We start from the raw sequence: 18,942 nt of genomic DNA, 5'->3' as shown, positions 1-18,942 counted from the left end.
ATGTCGACAAAGATCATTTGTCACATCCGCATTTCTTATGAAGTTCATGTACAACACAGAAACAGGCCCTCAGGCTCAGAGTGTCTGTGCTGAACACAATACCAAATTTAATTCAACTCCTTTGCCTGCACATGGTCCATATACATCCCTGTGCATTAAACGCCTCTTTGGCACAGACACTCTAGTACGGACCGTCAAGAGTGCTTCCACCACCACTCCCGACAGTCTGCTCTAGGAGCACTCTGTTTAAAAAAAAGACTTGCCCCTGCATCTCCTTTAAACATTCCCCACCACAGAAGATCATGCTCTCTAGCATTTGACATTTCTACTCTGGCGAAAACAATTCTGACACTTCACTCTATCAATTACTCGCATAATTTTACAAACCTCCCTCAGCTTCCGCTGCTCCAGAAAACAACCCAAGTTTGTCCAATCTCTCCTTATACTAGTCCTACACTAACACCATTTTAATCTTTACCCATCAACTCCTCACCTACATACTTGGGACAATTTACAGTGACCAATTAACCCGACAACCGGCAAATCTTTGGGATGTGGGAGGAAACATATGTGGACACAAGGAGAACACGGAAACTTCACAGACTAGGACACAGGCAGCATCTATGGAAAACAGTACAGTCGACGTTTCAGGCCAAGACCCTTCATCAGGACTCTTCTGCCTAGCCTGCTGAGCTCCTCCAACAATTTGTGTTTGCTGCTTGGATTTCCAGCATTTGCAGATTTTCTCATGTTTGTGATTTTCTCTCCCAGCTATTTCTGGCATCTCCAAGCCTGAATGCTTGAAACCACAGTGAGCAAAACAGTTCTGAATCGTCTTACTAATTTTTCACCAACTATCAGCGACAAAAATCACTGCATTTTGAACACAAACACATACAACTGAAGCTACTTAAAAACTGATGGCTCTAAGCTCAGTGTAGAGTCTGATGGCCACGCAAGTGCATGACTGCTGCTAGTTCAAAACTGTTCAGCAAGTCTCCAAATAAACAAAGGAAATCATTGCTATTTTCTCAATTAGTTTTTGTTCGTCAAGCACTGTCCCAAATAACCAATGAATGGCCCAATTAACTGGAATCCCACCGCTCTCGTCTGTGGTAATGAATTCCACAGATTCACTACCCTCTGGCTGAAGAAAAGAAACTATACATAAATAAAGACTGACAAATAGCCAAAGACGACAAAAAGTGCAAATAAAATTAATAAATATACATTGTAATTCTGAGAACAAAGCGATAAATACTGAGAACATGTGTTGTAGTAGCTAACAACGCTGCTAACCTTTGCAGGGTCCAGGGGCATCGTCTCCACTGTCAGAGTAGGAAGAGTGGCGGGTCAGTGTGGACCCCACTGGCGTGCTGTAGCGGAACATCCAGGTCAGACTGCCACAGAGCGAGCCTGAACTTCCCCTCTGGCTGAGCTGGCCTGGGCTGGAGGTGACCCTGGTGGCACTGAGCACCGAGGGATCCGGTGTTGCCGGGACCTGTTCCTCACCGCCCGAACTGTCCGACAGGCGGCTTCCGTCCCTGGTGCTGACGCTGCTGCAGGTCTGCTCACAATCCAGGTAGAAGCTAGCAGTCTTTCCGCCTGTGAAGGCACTGCTCTCCGGCTCGGCGCTTGAAGCTGCCAGAGACTCGTTGCCTGCTGCTCCTGCTCCACCGAGGGACTCGACACTCTGCACGAAAGGGACAAAACCACCCGTGGATTAGAAAATATCTGCAACACAGGAGCTGACTGGTGGAGAACCAAATTCATATCTCAGCCACATCTCCCCACAAACCCTCCTCATCACCAGCTTCTACAAGACCATAAGCCATGGGGGCGGGCTAGCCCTAACACATTGATTTTTTTTTTATTTAGAGATGGTTACAGGCTCTTTTCACCCAATGAGCTCATGCCATTCAATTACATCCACGTGGCCGATTAATCTATGAACTTGCAAGTCTTTGGTGAGAGAAATTCAGCTTTATGTCGCACGAGCTTGAGACATACAGGAAAATGTGTCATTTGCATCAAATCAGTGAGGATGTGCTGGGGGACAGCCTTGAAGAGTCACCATGCTTCTGGCACCAATAGTACATGCCCATAACTTACTAACCCTGATCTTTGGAAGTTGGAACAAAACCAGAGGACTCAGAGGAAACCCAAGTGGTCACGGGGAGAATGTACAAACTCCTTACAGACAGCACTGAAATTGAACCTGGGTTACAGGCGCTGTAATAGTGTTACACTAACCACTACACTACTGTGCTACCCTGTCAAAGGAAGCATCTTGGGGTGTGTTGGTTGTTTTTCTTTTAAACTTTTTTAATTGTGTTTTCAAGTAGTTACAGAATAAAAGTGTATGAAAAAGAAAATGTATGTTACCCATCCCCCCTCCCCTTAACCCCTCCCCCCTAACATCCCTATATAAAAAAAAAGAAAAAAAAAAGGAATGCCTGGATATTGGAAGATCCCCACATGCTCCATGGAGTTCATAATAACTTTAGTATATATATTTATTTCTTTCCCCAAGTAACCAATTATTTCATCTTCGGAGCACCTATATACTTAATCCTATCTTTTGTAAATAAGCACGCCAAATTTTCAAAAATGTTTCATATTTATCTCTTAAATTATAAGTAATTTTTTTCAAGTGGAATACAGCCATAAATTTCTTTCTTCCAACGATCTATACTTAAATATGTATCCGATTTCCAAGTAACTGCAATAGCCTTTTTGGCTACTGCCAATGCAATTTTTATAAATTCTTTCTGATATTTATTCAATTTGGATATCGGTTTTATCCCTTCAATATCACCTAGTAAAAGTAATATTGGATTATGTGGAAGTTGTATTCCAATAATTTGTTCCAATAAAACTCTTAAATTTGTCCAAAAAGGTTGAATTTTAGAACAAGACCAAGTAGAATGTAAAAAAGTACCAATTTCTTGGTTACATCGGAAACACTGATCAGATAAATTTGGGTTTAATTTATTTATTTTTTGAGGTGTAATATATAATTGATGTAAAAAATTGTATTGCACTAATCTTAATCGGACATTTATTGTATTTGTCATACTCTCAAGACATAGTCTTGACCAATTTTTTTCTTCAATTTTAATATTCAAGTCACTTTCCCATTTTTGTCTTGACTTATGGACTCCTTGTTTAATTGCCTGTTTTTGAATCAAATTATACATACAAGAGATGGGTGTGTTGGTTGTTAACACAAATGACACATTTCACAGTACACTTCCACGCACTGTGTATGTGATAAATAAACTTGAATCTGAATTAGCCATTCAGCCCATCAAGTTCCATTATGGCTGATTCATTATCCCTCTCAAACCCTTTCTTCTTCCTTTTATCCATAACCTTTGATACCCTTACCAATCAGGAACCCATAAATGTTTGCTTTAAATATACCCAATGACTTGGCCTTCATAGCCATCTGTGGCAATGAATTCTACAAACTCACCACCCTCTGGCCAAAGAAATTCCTCTTCGTCTCAATTCTGAAAGGAGGACTTTGCCTTCTGGTCCCAGAATCTCCCACAAAATGAATCATCTTCTCCTCGTCCACTCTACCTAGGCTATTCAATATTCGGTAGGATTCAGTGAGATTCCCCCGCCCCCACCCCGTTTTTCTAAACCCCAGTGAGTTCAAGCCTAGTGCCATCAAATGCTCATGTGTTAACCCTTTCATTCCTGGGATCATCCTCATGAACGTGGAAGCTATGGAGAGGGTGCAGAGGAGATTTACCAGGATGTTGCTTGGGTTTGGAGAACAAGTCATAAGAAGCAAGGTTAGCAGAGCTGGGGCTTTTCTCTTTGGAGCGTAGAAGAATGAGAGGGGACTTGATAGAGGTCTACAAGATTATGAAAGGCATAGATGGGGGATAGTCAGTACCTGTTTCCCAGGGCACCAATAGCAAACACCAGAGGGCATATGTACAAAATTAAGGGAATGAAGTTTAAGGGAGACATCAGGGGTAAGTGTTTTGTTTTTTTTTACACAGAGGGTTGTGAGTGCCTGGAATAACTTGCCAGGGACGGTGGTGGAGGCTAAAACATTAGGGGTATTTAAGAGCCTCTTGGACAGGCACATGGATGAAAAAAATGGAGGGTTATGGGGTAGTGTGGGTTTAGTACTTTTAAAAAAAAAGGATTATATGGGTCAGCACAACATGGAGGGCTGAAGGGCCTGTACTGTGCTGTAGTGTTCTAGGGTTCTAACCACCTCTGGACACTCTCCAATGCCAACACATCCTTTCTTAGATAAGGGCCCAAAACTGTTCTCAATTCTCCACATATGGTCCAACCAATATCTTACAATGTCTTTGCATTACGTCCTTACTTTAATATTCTAGTCCTCTCCAAATTAGCCTCATACGTTATCCCTTTCATTCCTAGGATCATTCTCAGAAACCTCCTCTGTCCCTCCCCAAATTTTGCTCTGGTCTTATGGTCTATTTAAGTACTGAGGTAAGTACTTGAATCAGCAAGGCAGAGATGGCTACAAGCTGGTAAATGGGATTAGTAGATGTGCTTAATGGCCAGCATAGACATGTGGGCCAAAGGGCCTGTTGTTATGCTATATGCCTCTATGACCTCTCCAATCCCCCTCTTCCTGATCGCAGCGGATTCCAAATCTCCGACTTCCGACACCAGAACTTAGGAGATGCGCTGTGCGTTGCACCTTCAGGCTTCCAGTGGGGTCGTTGTCCATGGACGGGATCTTTCCGAAGTCCTGGCTTAGCTCCCTTTCCTCAGGCAAGACAGGTGTACTGGTGCGAATCTCTGTCTTGCTCGGCAAGATGACCACGTGATCGCTGGCACATTTGGGGCAGGCTGGCGATGAGGCCTCGGCTGCGGGAAACAAAGAGAGCACACTTCAGAGCAGTGGGTTTGCAACCGTGCCCACGGCTGAAGGAAGACTTCTCTCCTTCACGCAGGGGTAAAGTGCAATACGCACGAGGCACAGGTCTCCTGACAGAACACAAGGAATAAATATAATGTCTAATTTTCCACCTCAGCCCAGTTTTCCGCATCACTTAAACATTCCTCTGTGCCAAGCTCTATCAGTTTTCAACAAGCCCCCACAGCCCGAGGCAGAGAATTCCAAATATTCACCAATTTGACCTAATCTCAGAAGAGGTTGTTACAGAACATAGAACATAGTTCCTTCATCCCATGATGATCTTTTAAACAATTCCATGATCTAACCCTTCCCTCCACATAGCCCTCCGCTGCTCAGTCATTAATGTGCCTATCTAAGAGTTTCCTCAATATTCTAAATCTATCTGCCTCTCCTGGAATCACATCCTACGTCCTCACCACTCTTGTACAAAAAAAAGTATCTCTGAGATCCCCTCTATATTTTCCTCCAGTCACCTTAAAATTAGGCCCCCCACGTTATCCATTTCCACTCTAGGTAAAAGGCTGTCCATTCTACCTATGCCTCTTACCATCTTGTACACCTCTGTCAAGTCGCCTCTCCTTTGCCACAAAGAGAAAAGCCCCAGCTTGTTCAACCTATCCTCATAAAATATGTTCTTTTGAGCTCCTCTGCACCTTCTCTAAACCTTCCACGTTTCCTATAAAAAGGCGACTGGAACTGAATACAATACTCGAGCGTGGGCTGCTCTTGAGCTTATCATAGGAATCAAAAGAGAGCGGGTGGTTAAAGTGTAAATTGAAACCAGCTGTCTTAGTAAAAAGTTCTTTACCTTAAGGGATATTTTTTCTATCAAAATAAACTTTTATTAATAATAAAACACTTATTTACAAGAATATACCGTGAATGCCTTTTCATTCAGTACTGATTTTGACAGTCAACACGTTACTACATCCCCACACATCAATAGGGCTGCTGCCACTCATGTGCACCCCTGGGGTGGTGCACTACTACAATAACAGGGGTTTCTTCACCTACCACCAAACACCTTCTCCCCCCACCCCTCACTCTCTGCTTCCTGTGGGGGTCGCCCTGTTTGTGATTTCCTTTGTCCACTCACTCCTCCCCACTAATCTCCCACCCAGCACTTATGCCTGCAAGCAGAAGAAGAGTTACTTCCAATGCTGATGAAGGGTCCCAGACTGGAAAGTCGGCAGTTTATTTCCCTCCATAGACACTGCCTGACCTGCAGTGTGTGTTGATGTTGTCCTCACGTTTGCGAAGTGGGACTCGAACACACATCTGTCCCTTAGATGAGATCTCTGCACAGAGCCACATCAGACTCTTACCCTGTTTAGACCTTCAGGTACCAGGGATTTCGAAGGGTCTCAACCTGAAATTCGACTGCCTCTTTTCCCTCCACAGATGTGGCCTGAACTGCTGAGCTCAAAACAGCTTTCTGTGTGCTTCTCCAGATTCTAGCATCTGCAGACTGTTGTGTCTCCTCCTCCTCTCATTGAGCCATAGAGCACTACAGCCCAGAAATAGGCCCCTCCGCCCATCTAGTCCATGCCGACCCATTATTCTGCCCAGTCCCATTGACGTGTACCTGGAGCATAGCCCTTCATAACCCTCCTATCCACGTGCTTATCAAAATTTATCTTAAATGTTGCAATTGAACCCCCATCCACCACCAGCTTGAATATGTTAGCATAGGAGAATCAGGGGAGATTTGACAGAGGTATAGAAAATTATAAGGGGTATAAATAGAGTAAATGCATGCGACTAGAACTCGAGGTCATGGGTTTAGGGTGAAAGATGACATGCTTAGGGGAACATGGGAACTTCTTCACTCAGAGGGTGGTGAGTGTGAAGTGAGTTATCAGTGAGCTACCAGCAGAGTGGTCGATGTGGGCTTGATTTCAACATTTAAGATAAGTTTGTATAGGTACATGAATGGATATGGTACAGGTGCTGGCCATTGAGACCAGGCAGAATAACAGCTTGGCATGGACTAGATGGGCTGAAGGGCTTGTTCCTGTGCTACAGTGTTCTATGAATCTATGACTTTTACTGGCAGCTCATCCCACACTCACACCACCCTCATTCCCCCGCAAGTATTCCCCTTTAGTGTCCTGTCAGAGTCTCTCTGTAACCAACACCAGACAGCACCAAGAGATCACTAGCACCTCTGTGGTGCTTGGGACCGAAGACTACCTTTATTTAAATAAGGCATTGCTAACAATACAGGCAGACAGGGAGCTACCCCCACCTAGTGGCATGAAGCAGCACTGCAACACAGCAGCCTCAATCATAAACACACAAAGTGCTCCAGGAACTCAGCAGGGGAGACAGCAACCATGCAGCGGAATGAACAGTTAACGTTTGGGCCAAAACCCTCTGTGAGTCTCAATCATATATGCCCGCAGGAGGGAGACTGGCTAAGAGAATATGTTTTTGTGACAGGGACGTACAGAAATAGGTCCCTCGATCTAACCCATGCTGAATATATGTACCTATTTATACTAGTGCCATCTTATTTATTCTGTCCATAATTCCATCAACTCCTCCAGATTCTACACCTCACCCACACATGGGGGGAAAATTTATAGTGACCAATTAAGCCAGTGACGCTGTATGCCTTTGGAGTGTGGGGATGAACCAGAGCACTCAGGAGAAACTCACATGGCCACAGGCTGAAAGAGAGTGCTGCAGGTCAGGATCGAAACTGGGTTTCTGGCTCGGTGAGGCAGCAGGCTCAAAGTTAAATAGAGTTTGCAGTCATCTGCACAAAGCCATGGATGGACAAATGCAACAGCAGCATCGTGGGTAAACAGCGTCAGATAAGCAGCATTTACAAGAAAAACAAATTAACAACAAACACAATTAGAACAAAATAAAGTCTACTGTAGTACAAGATGATCAAGGTGGATGTAGTGTTGCTAAGGTGCAGTGATTCAGATTGTGCCAGTTAGTTTAAGAACCAAATGGTTGAAAGAAAGTAAGCGTTTCCTGAAACTGGTACAGTGGGACTTCCGGCTTCAGTATCTCCTGGTAGCTGAAGAGAGATGCACGAATACAAACACGAGGAAATCTGCAGATGCTGGAAATCCTGACAAAGGGTCTCAGCCCGAAACGTTAACAGCGCTTCTCCCAATAGATGCTGCCTGGCCTGCTGCGTTCCACCAGCATTTTGTGTGTGTTGCATGAATACAAGAGGGTCTGGGGATGCTGGAAATCCAGAGTAACACACGCAAAATGCTGGAGTAACTCAGCAGGTCAGGCAGCATCTATAGAGAGGAATGAAGAGTTGACATATCAGGCCAGGACTCTTCGTCAGGACTCAGATGGCAATACCTGGATGGTGGGATCTTTGATGCACTTCCTTCTGAATCTCCTTTGCAACCTCTCCAGTAGTGTGGTAGTTCTCTCTTAGTCATTAGCACTGCCCCACCTCTCCTCACCCAACTCCAAAATCCACTTTGTGTTAACACAAAGTACACTGCAGATGCTGTGGTCAAATCAACACGTACAAAAGCTGGATGAACTCAGCAGGTCGGGCAGCATCCGTTGAAATGAGCAGTCAACGTTTTGCGGCGAGACCCTTCATCAGGACTGAAGGAGGAGGGAGCAGGTGCCATACAAAGAAGGTGGGGGGAGGGTGGGAAGGAGAAGGCTGGTAGGTGCCAGGTGAAAAACCAATCAGAGGAAAGATCAAGGGGTGGGGGAGGGGATAGGTAAAGAAGGAATGTAAGGGGAAAGCACTGTGTAGTAGAAGGCGGCAGAATCATGAGAGGTGATAGGCAGCTGGAAGAGGAGGCAGAGTGAGAGTGGGATGGGGGAAGGGAGGGGGAGGGAATTACCGGAAGTTGGAGAATTCGATGTTCATACCAAGGGGCTGGAGACTACCCAGACGGTATATGAGGTGTTGCTCCTCCAACCTGAGTTTGGCCTCATCATGGCAGTAGAGGAGGCCATGTATTGACATATCCGAATGGGAATGTGAAGCAGAGTTGAAGTGAGTCCACTTTGTGTTACCTAGCTGCAGTACCTATGCATACACACATATACATAAATAGAATACATTAATAAGTAGTGCAAATAGAGAGGAAAGAAATACTGAGGGAGAGAACATGGGCTCATTGTCCATTCAGAAATCTGATGGCGGAGGGGTAGAGACTGTCCCTGAAATATTGAGTGTGTGTGTCTTCAGGCTCCTGTACCTCCTCTCTGATGGTAGCAATGAGAAGAGGGCATGTCCTGGGTGACTGAGATCATTAATGATGGATGCTACCTTTCTGAGGTGACACCTTTTGAAGGTGTCCTTGATGCTGGGGAGGTGAGTGCCCATGATGGAGCTGTTTACACCTGCTGTACACCTTTGTGATTGCATCAATATGCTGGGCTTAGGGTAGATCTTCGGAAATGTTGACACTCAGGAACTTGAAACTGCTCACTGTCTCCACTTCTGGTCCCTTGTTGAGGACTGCTGTGTTTCCTTGACTACCCCTTCCTAAAGTCCACAATCAATTCCATGGACCTTACTGACATTCTCTGCAAGGTCTTTGCTCAACCAGCTGATCTACCTCACTCTTGTATGCCTCCTTGTCACCATTTGACATTTTGCCAGGAATACTTGTGTTGTCAGCAAATTTATAGATGGTGCTTTGAGTTGTGCCTAGCCACACAGTCATGGGTATAGAGAGAGCAGAGCAATGGGCTAGGCACATATCCTTGATTGTCAGTGGGGTGGAAATGTTATCTCCAATCTGCACCGTGAGGAAGTGAAGGATCCAGTTGCAGAGGGAGGTATAGAGACCACGGTTTTGTTGATTAAAGTTGTGTGGTTGTGTTGAATGCTGAGCTGTAGTCACTAAACAGTAGCCTGATGTAGGCATTACTCTTGCCAAGATGATCCAAGGCTGAGTGGAGAGCCAGTGAGATTGCATCCACTATAGGCCTATTATGGTGAAAGGCAAATTGCACAAATCTAGCTTAGGCAGGTGTTGATTCTAGCTATGACCAACATCTCAAAGCACTTCATCACAGCAGATATGAGTGCCTATGGATGATTGTCTTGGACACTGGTACGATCGTCACCCTTTTGAAGCAGGTGAGGACTTCCGACTGCAGCAGTGAGAAATTGGAGATGCCTATGCCAGTGACACTCCTGCAATTGGTTGGCACAGGCATTCAGAGCCTAAGGCCATGAGAGGGTTCACCCTCTTGAAAGATGTTCTGGCATTTGCCTCCTAGACAGAGATCACAGGGTGACTGGATGCTGTGGGCACTTATACAGGTGTAGCTTTATTCTCCCTTTCAAAGCGTGCATGAAGGGTTGAGCTCACCTGGGAGTGAAACATCACACCCATTCATGATGTTAGATTGCGCTTTGTAGGAAGCAATGGTCTGCAAACACTGCTAGAAGATCTTCGCCTCTGTTACGTACCCCGTAACTGGGTCACTTACCAGCAAAGATAGAGAGGTCCATTGAAGTCTGATGGTACTATTTTTAACAGTATTTATTGATAAAAATACACAAAAATAAGATCAATGCAAACGTACAGATAACATATGTCGTCAATACTAAATTTAAAAGCGCGGGTATAATAATAATCAATAAGAAATAGCTCTATCGTTGTCTAGGGGGATAATGTATTGTCCGATGGAAATATAAAAGTCACTTTAGTTCATTCAAGCTGCAGCTTTTGGTTGGAGAGAGAGACAGAGGTTTAGAACTTGCCTGGTTTCCATTTTATGATGTCGGTCCTTCGAAATGGAGTCGGTGGTGATCTCTTCCTTAGCTAAGCCGCCTTCTGTGGTAGGGCCTCAATCCCGGGGCAACGGGAAAGGACACACGTGGGCCTTCCACCAGCTGTCGCTATTAAACGCTGTCACGGGACTTCTAGCGTTTCTCCTGGTGCGTGTCAAGGGGCCGTTCCCCAGACCCTCTTTTATCCCCACTCACGAGGTCTCAGTTGTCAATCAGGGTGGAATGATGCCATCCCCCAACCAGCCCACGTTTGCCTGAGGGCTTCCACGAAGCACAGTACACAATACACAATTCCGTCTCCAAGAGACAATGACCTGTTCCGTGGTTTTGTATCGCTGAGGGCCAGGACATTCCAAATGTCTCTCTCTCATTTCCTGGGTCTCCTGACCTGACTTAATAGCGATCTTGCGATTCTCAAAAAGGAGGGGGGGCACAGGCGTAACACCTCGAAGACACAGGAAGTCATGTGGTGAAAACAAGTCAGGCGGCCAATCAACCTTCTATCGGCCCAGGACAGAGGACTCTGGCAAGCTCTGTCAGTGGCCTATGCTGCAGGGGTGATGGGCTTAAGGAGGAGAATAGGAAGGATGCGATGGAACTAGAGAACCAACTCACTACAGCTGTAACAGGACATCCTTGCTCTTGTACCTAATGCCCTGTCCAATTAAGTCAAGCGTGACATAACACCTTCTTCACCACTTTCAGTAAACGGAGTACCTGCACCCCTAAGCTTTTGCTGATCTACTGCAAACCCCTGGGCCCTGTCCACTTGCATCCATACCCTGCAATCCAATATATCACAGAAGAGGGCATACAATGTGACATTTTAGATCTTCCTTACGAGGGATACGAGGAACAGCACAGTGAAGGGTCACTCACTCTCTGGGTGGTCCCGGTCATCCCCTTGTCTGAGGGACGGGCTCTTGGAGAGCCTCCTGGTCTTCTGTAGCTCCTCAAACTCATGGCGACACTTGAGGCACTGAAGTCTGGAGAAAGCCTCCGGTTCCGACTGCTGCTGCCTGGCCTCCAAAGCGTCAGTCAGGATCTTAATCAGGGTCTGCAACAGTAAAGCATGCAGAAAGCATTAGTGCATATGCCAGGAAACGTGGCACCTCACATTGCACTCGAGGGCGAGAGGATTTCCCTCAATCAGAACAGGACCTAGGGAGACTTTATAAATTTGGTTACAGTCACAAAATCATAGAACACTACAGCACAAAAACAGTCCCTTTGACCCGTCTGGTCCATGCTGAACCTAATCTGCCTCGTCTCATTGACCTGCACCCAGATTATATTCCTGGCATCCATGTACCTAGACAACCTTCTCTTAAATGTTGAAATTGAACCTGAATCCACCACTTCAGAATCAGGTTTAATATCACTGACATATTGTATATCACAAAATGTGCCATTTTGCAACAGCAGTACAGTGCAATGTATAACATCGCCACAAGTTACAAAATAAAGAAAAAGTGCAAAGGAGTAACGAGGTAGTGTTGTGTGGAGGGAAAGAAGCTGTTCCTAAAACAAGGAGTGTCTTCAGGCTCCTGTACCTCCTCCCTGATGGTAGTAACGAGGAGAAAGCATGCCCCTGAAGATGGGGAAGGGTGATGGAGCTGGCTGTAACATTATATTAGGGCACGACAGTGCAGTGAAGGGCACTGAGGGAAGAAGATGTACTCTCTTCCAGGGAGGGGGTACCGTCCAGAGCAAGGGAGAGAAGCCATCCGGTGGAGGGAGGGAGAGAGAGTTTGGGTGGGGGAGTATCCAGAGGGGGAAGCATAACATCTTTAGAACTTACACTCATTTCTGAGTCAAAAATTTCTGCATATTGAGTAACCTAATGCCCAAACTCCCACAATGCTTTCCAAGAATGATCACTGGCAGTCTCTACTATGCACTCACCTTTTCCCTCTCTGCCTCAATACACAGTGTAATGAATGATATTTATGAACAGTATGTAAGGGAAGCTTTTCACTGCATCCCAGTACACGTGACAATAACAAACCAATTCCAAATCCAGCTCCATATCCATTTCTTTTCAAGACCAGGTGTGGTGACGACAGGCTTCACAGATGCTCACCTGAAAGGCCTCCTGGGGATTGGTATCCATGATGACGTACTTGCGCTTGCGTTTGTCCCTGCGGATGTAGCTAAAGCAGCACTCCACTGAGGGAAGAAGCCGGCCTCTGCTCTGCCGAGAAAGGCAACACTCAGAGTTATTTTCCTGCAATAAAGAAGACTATGTTACGGGGAACCTGGACTGCCGGGGCAGGAGCACAGCACATACCTTGTACGAGCATACTGCTGTGCTCGCAGCTGGGGAGGGTCTGGTCACTGATCACCACAGATTTTTTTAAAATTTAGAGCTACAGCACGTGCACAGGCCCTTCTGACCCAATGTGCCGCTAATTACTCCCATGTGAGCAATTACCCTACTAACTGGTACTTCTTTGGGATGTGGGAGTTAACTGGAACCAGAGGACCGTACAAACTCCTTACAGTCAGCAGCAGGACTTGAACCCCAGGTCACCCGTACTGTAACAGCATTACATTAACCACTGTGCCACCCCATCGTGGTGTTGGCAGGTCTGACCGAGATCAGGGAGCCTACAGGCCCGAGTCCACGTCTGCTGGAGCCTCGCGCTGGGGAGTCTGGGGAGTCTGTGAGGAACTGTGTATATGCATGGGTGGGAAGGAAGGAATTGGGGTGTTTTTCCTGTTGTTGTGTTCTGTGTTGTTCTGCCCAGTATTGCAGGTATGTTGTGTGGACATAAGAATGTGCCAACTCGAACATCTTTGGAATGTGTGAGGAACCACAGCACCCGAAGGAAACCCACACAGTCAGGGGAAGAACGTACAAACTCCTTACAACACACTTGGGTGTGTAGGTTTTTAATGTAAACAGCACACTTCACTGGATGTTTCGATGAACATCTGACAGATAAACTTGAATCTTACTATCTTGTACCTCCCCCAAACCAGTTCAACCTGGAGACATTGTGGATGACGGCAGATCAGAGTTCTGCCATTGAGAGTCACCACAGGCCTCCTTTCCTCGGATTATTGAGCAGGAAGAGTTAGGCAGCTAGCATAATGCTTTACAATGCCAGCGATCACCGACCGGTTCAATTTCTGCCGTTGCCTGTAAGGAGTCGGTATGCTCTCCCCCATGGCTTTGCGAGTTTCCTCCGGGTGCTCTGGTTTCCACCCACATTCCGAAGACTCTCCAGGACAACCTCTCCAGCAGACCCTGACTCGGGCCGCAGGCATGTAGCATAGCAGTTAGCACATCACCATTACAGCACAGGGTTCATTGCCTGCTGCTGTCTGTAAGGAGTTTGTATTTCTCAACATAACTGTATGGGTTTCCTCCAGGTTAGGGTTAGGTTATGAGGCACGCTACATTGACAGTCAACACTTTTGGTGCTCCTCAGACAGTGTTGGTCAATAACACAAACGACGCACTTCACTGTATGCTTCAACGTATATGTGACAAATAAAGGTAATCTAATCTGGCTTGATTGTCTATGAAAGCTCCTGGGACATGGAGTGAATGAGAAGCACGGTAGAAAAGGAACTTTACTTTTCAAATGCTAATTATTTCCACTGAGAGATGTATTAGCAACTAGAGAACAGAGAGCATTAGGGCTTTGGGATTTGGAGTTCAGTTGCATCATCTGGAAGGAGTGTGAACTTTCCTCTCCGTGAATGCATCAGTTTCCTCCCACAGTCCATTGACGTACTGGTTAATTGGACATTGTAAATTGTCCTGTGATTAGGCTAGGGTTGAATAGGTGGGGTGCCTGGTGGTACGGCTCATTGGGCACTGGATAGATGAGTAGATGGATAATTTAACGATTGGCAAAGGAAGCAGGTTTTGCGAGAGCTTTTTCGAAACAGGTTAGGTGCAGTAATCCAGGACACGCTGGGTAGTAGGGGCAGATACAATGGGAGCTTATCAAATGGAAATCACTTTAAGGGATGTTCTAACAGGCACTTGGGAAAGAATGAGCGAGTGTAAAGAGCTCTGCTTAGGAAGCTAAGCTTGTTGCCAAGCACACTAACAAACTTCAGCATCAAGCTCCTCCAGCAAAGAACACAGAACCACCTGACGGCAGCGTCAAAGCAAGCACAGCAGTTTCAGCTGTCACGAGGCACAGGGGGGGGGGGGTGCATGTGTAAGCGACGAGTCTCTGTTCCTCCCAGTGTGCTGGAGCAGAGATAATCAGGTGATGGATAGTGCTCATAAACAAGAGATTCTGCAGGTGCTGTGAATCTGGAGCAACACACACAAAATGATGGAGGAACTCAGCAGGTCAGGCAGCCTCTGTGGAAATGAACAGTCGATGCTTCAGGCCTAAACCCTTCACCAGGAGCGGAAAGGAAGAGGGAAGCTGCCAGAAACGATCTTCTCCTCACCTCTCCCAGGTGCCCCTCCTTCTTCCCCTTCTCTTATAGTCCACTCCTGTTCTTTCAGGATCCTCCCTCCCCAGCCCTTTGCTTTTTCCACCTACCACCTCCCAGCTTCTTACTTCATTCCCCCCACCCACCCGGCTTCACCTTCTACCATGTCTTCCTCTCCCTCCTCCCCAGCTTCTCATCCTGGCATCTTCCCCCTTCTCTTCCAGTCCAGATGAAGGGTCTCAGCTCGACTGTTCATTTCCATGAATTCCTCCAGCATTTTGTGGTGGTTGCAAAGGCTAGTGCCCCCCACAACCTCATGTACACAAGAGATTTGCCTTCTTTAGAGCCGTGGCTCTTGCGAGACCGTAACAGGGAGCGGCAGCCCAAGGAGGTAACGGTGAGCGTGATCCTGCTGCCTGTCACAACGCCGAGGGGCACCCAACGGACTCGCCTCTGCATGGCTACGTGTTACCAGGCGGGCAACGCTCACAAGCCGAAGCTGTTGCAAGGCGAGTGTGCGAGGTCCAGTGAACCAAGGTGTGACTTCAGGCAACAAGCAGTGACCAGTCAGAAGACAATGCCCCTGTGTAGTGTGTGGTTAGTGACAAGAGACCCTCGCCATCAGGATCAAGTACATCTGGGCAAATCCTTGTAAAGAGGTGACACAGGATTGAAAGATGTAGAATCCTTGTGGGTAGAATGATGAAACTGTACGGGTTAAGGAACCCTGATGGTAGTTATACATGGGCCTCCACAGAGTAGCTAGGATGTAGGATACAAATTACAAAGGGGATTGAAAAGGCATGTAAAAACAGCAATAATGTAAGAAATAGGAGCAGGAGTAGGACATCCGGCCCATTGAGCCTGCTCCACCATTCAATAAGATCATGGCTGATCTGACTATGGACTCATCTCCACCTACCTGCCTTTCCCCCATAATCCTTAATTCCCCTATTATGCAAAAATCTATCCAACCTTGTCTTAAATGTATTTACTGAAGTAGCCTCCGCTGCTTCACTGGGCAGAGAATTCCACAGATTCACCACTCTCTGGGAAAAGCTGTTCCTCCTCATCTCCATCCTAAATCTACTCCCCCAAATCCTGAGGCAATGTCCCCTAGTTCTAGTCTCACCTACCAGAGGAAACAACTTCCCTTCCTCTTTCTTATTTATAATTTTTGTTGGTTGCTACAAGATCTCCTCTCATTCTTCTGAAAACTAACCATTCACAATTCATGCACAAGCACACCCAAGCCCTTCTGCACAGCAGCGTGCTGCAATCTTTTAACATTTAAATAATAATCTGATCTTCTATTTTTCCTCCTTTGCATTTACCATCATTGTACACCATCTGCCAGACCCTTGCCCACTCACTTAATTTATCTATATCTCTTTGTAGACTCTCCATATCCTCTGCACAATTTACCTTCATCAGCGAATTTAGATACAATACACTCCCTTTCTTTATTGCTTGCTTAGTGGTCCTTTGTTGCTTTTTAAAGTTTTCCCAATCTTCCAGTTTCCCTCTACCCTTTACGACTTTGTACACACGAGCTTTCAGTTTGATGCTTTCCTTTATTTCCTTAGATATCCATGGCTGGCTCCATGTTACAATAGTGAAGGGGGATTTCAATATACAGGTAGATTGGGAAGATCAGATTGCTGCTGGATCACAAGAGAGGGAATTTGTAGAATGATTAAAAGATAGCCTTTTAGAGCAGCTTGGGGTTGATCCCAGTAGGGGAGAGGTAATTCTGGATTAGGTGTTGTGCACTGAACAAATTTTAATATGAAGCTTAAGGTAAAGGAAACACGAGGAAATCTGTAGATGCTGGAAATTCAAACAACAACACCCACAAAATGCTGGTGGAACACAGCAGGCCAGGCAGCATCTATAGGGAGAAGCACTGTCGACATTTCGGGCCAAGGCCCTTCGTCAAGTCCTGACAAAGGGTCTTGGACCAAAACGTCGACAGCGCTTCTCCCTATAGATGCTGCCTGGCCTGCTGTGTTCCACCAGCATTTTGTGTGTGTTAAGGTAAAGGAACTCTTTTGGAGGCAGTGATCATAATATAGAATTCACTCTGCAGTTTGAGAAGTTTGTCAGATGTATTATTATTCCAGCGGAGTAAAGGGAATTACAGAGGCACAAGAGTGAAGCTGGCCAAAGTTGATTGGAAGAGGACACTAGCAGGGATCACTGCAAAACAGCAATGGCAAGAATTCCTGTAGGCTATTTGGAAGGCACAGGATAAATACATTTCAAGGATGAAGAAGTATTTTAAAGGGAGGATGAGGAAACTGGCTGACAACAGAAGTCAAAGGCAAGCATTAAAGCAAAAGAGAGGGCATTAATATATCAAAAATTAGTGGGAATTAGAGGATTGGGAAGCTTTTAAAAACTAACAGAAGGCAACTAAAAATCAATAAGGAGAGAATAGAAGAAATATGAAGTTAAGCTGGCCAATAACATAAAAGAGGATACCAAAAGTTTTTTTCAAATATATAAAGATTAAGAGAAAAGGAAGAGTGGATATAGGACTGCTGGAAAACTACACTGGAGAGGTAGTGATGGGGTAAAAAGAAATGGCAGATGAACTTGAGTATTTTGCATCAGTCTTCTCTGTGGAAGACTAGCAGTATGCCAGAAATTCGAGAGTGTCAGGAGGCCAAAGTGAGTGTAGTTGCTATTTCTAAGGAGAAGGTGCTTGGGAAGCTGAAAGGTCTGAAGGTAGATAAAAATCACCTGGACTCGATGGACTACCCCCCCACCCCGGTCTAAAAGAGGCGGCTGAAGAGATTATGGAGGTATCTTTCAAGAAGCACTGGATTCTGGAATGGTTCCAGACGACTGGAAAATTGCAGTTGTCACTCCACTTTTTAAGGAGAGAGGGAGGCAGAAGAAAATAGAGACCGGTTAACCTGACTTCAGTGGTTCGGAAGACGCTGGTGTTCATTATGAAGGATGATATTTTGATGTATTTAGAGGCACATGATAAGAGACACCAAAGCACGCATGGTTTCCTTAAGGGGAAATCTCGCCTGACAAATCAGTTGGAATTCTTTGAGGAAATAACAGGCAGGATAGACAAAGGAGAGTCAGTGGATGCTGTTCATTTGAATTTTCATAAGGTCTTTGACAAGGTGCCATACACAAGGCTGCTTAACAAGAGCCCAGGTTATAACAGGGAAGATACTAGCACGGATAGAAGATAAGAATGGGAACAAAGGGGGTCTTTGAAACAGAGAGATCTCTTTCTCCCTTATTGGAGAGAGAGAGAGAGCCTGTGGTATGTTGAATACCGGGTGAACGAGTATCTTTGGAGTACTGCAAGTCTGTGACTTTGCTGCACACTGGAGTGCTTGGTGGTGGGTGCTGATGCTTTTTTTTGCCGGTGGGGGAGGGCTATTGTTGCTTGCTGCCTGTTACATGTGGGAGGGAGGGGAGCTGGGGTGACTTTGGGGTTCTAACATTTAACAGTCATTCATTCTTTGGGGGCACTCCTCTGATTTTGTGGACGGTTGTGAAGAAAAAGACATTTCAAAATGTATATTGTATACATTTCTCTGACATTAAATATACCTTTAAAACCTTTTATGGCTGGCTGTTGGTGACTAGTGGTGTTCCGCAGGGGTCAGTGTTGGGACCAATGCTTTTCACATTATAGGTTAATGATTGGGATGATGGAAGTGAATGCTTTGTGACTAAGTTTGTGGATGATACTCCTGTACTCAATACTCTGATTTATGAAAGCCGGTGTACCAAAGTTGTCTAACTGTGATACCACTTTCAAGGAATTATAGATCTGTTTTCCCAGATCATCTCCACCAGGGATGGTCCTAGACCCGGCTGTGAAAGGAAGGAG

The 18,942-nt window shown here is 45.6% G+C and overlaps 1 protein-coding gene across 5 annotated transcripts in view; it reads right to left on the bottom strand.

Annotated features, from left to right (window-relative positions):
• stk11ip (serine/threonine kinase 11 interacting protein) overlaps positions 1-18,942 on the bottom strand; it is a 141,325-nt gene that overhangs the window by 47,362 nt on the left and 75,021 nt on the right. For 4 of the 5 annotated variants that reach the window (XM_073046236.1, XM_073046239.1, XM_073046237.1 and 1 more), the window contains exons 16-19: positions 12,754-12,897; positions 11,550-11,727; positions 4,700-4,869; positions 1,300-1,693 (exon numbers count right to left, since the gene is read on the bottom strand). In XM_073046236.1, coding sequence (XP_072902337.1) covers positions 1,300-1,693; positions 4,700-4,869; positions 11,550-11,727; positions 12,754-12,897 — 886 coding nt within the window. The remainder of the gene's footprint in view (positions 1-1,299; positions 1,694-4,699; positions 4,870-11,549; positions 11,728-12,753; positions 12,898-18,942) is intronic. The other variant, XM_073046240.1, reaches the window with a different exon arrangement.

The sequence above is a fragment of the Hemitrygon akajei genome, chromosome 5 (genome assembly GCF_048418815.1).
Source record: "Hemitrygon akajei chromosome 5, sHemAka1.3, whole genome shotgun sequence".
NCBI classification, from domain to species: Eukaryota; Metazoa; Chordata; class Chondrichthyes; order Myliobatiformes; family Dasyatidae; genus Hemitrygon; species Hemitrygon akajei.
This window is presented reverse-complemented; position numbering and strand designations above follow the sequence as displayed.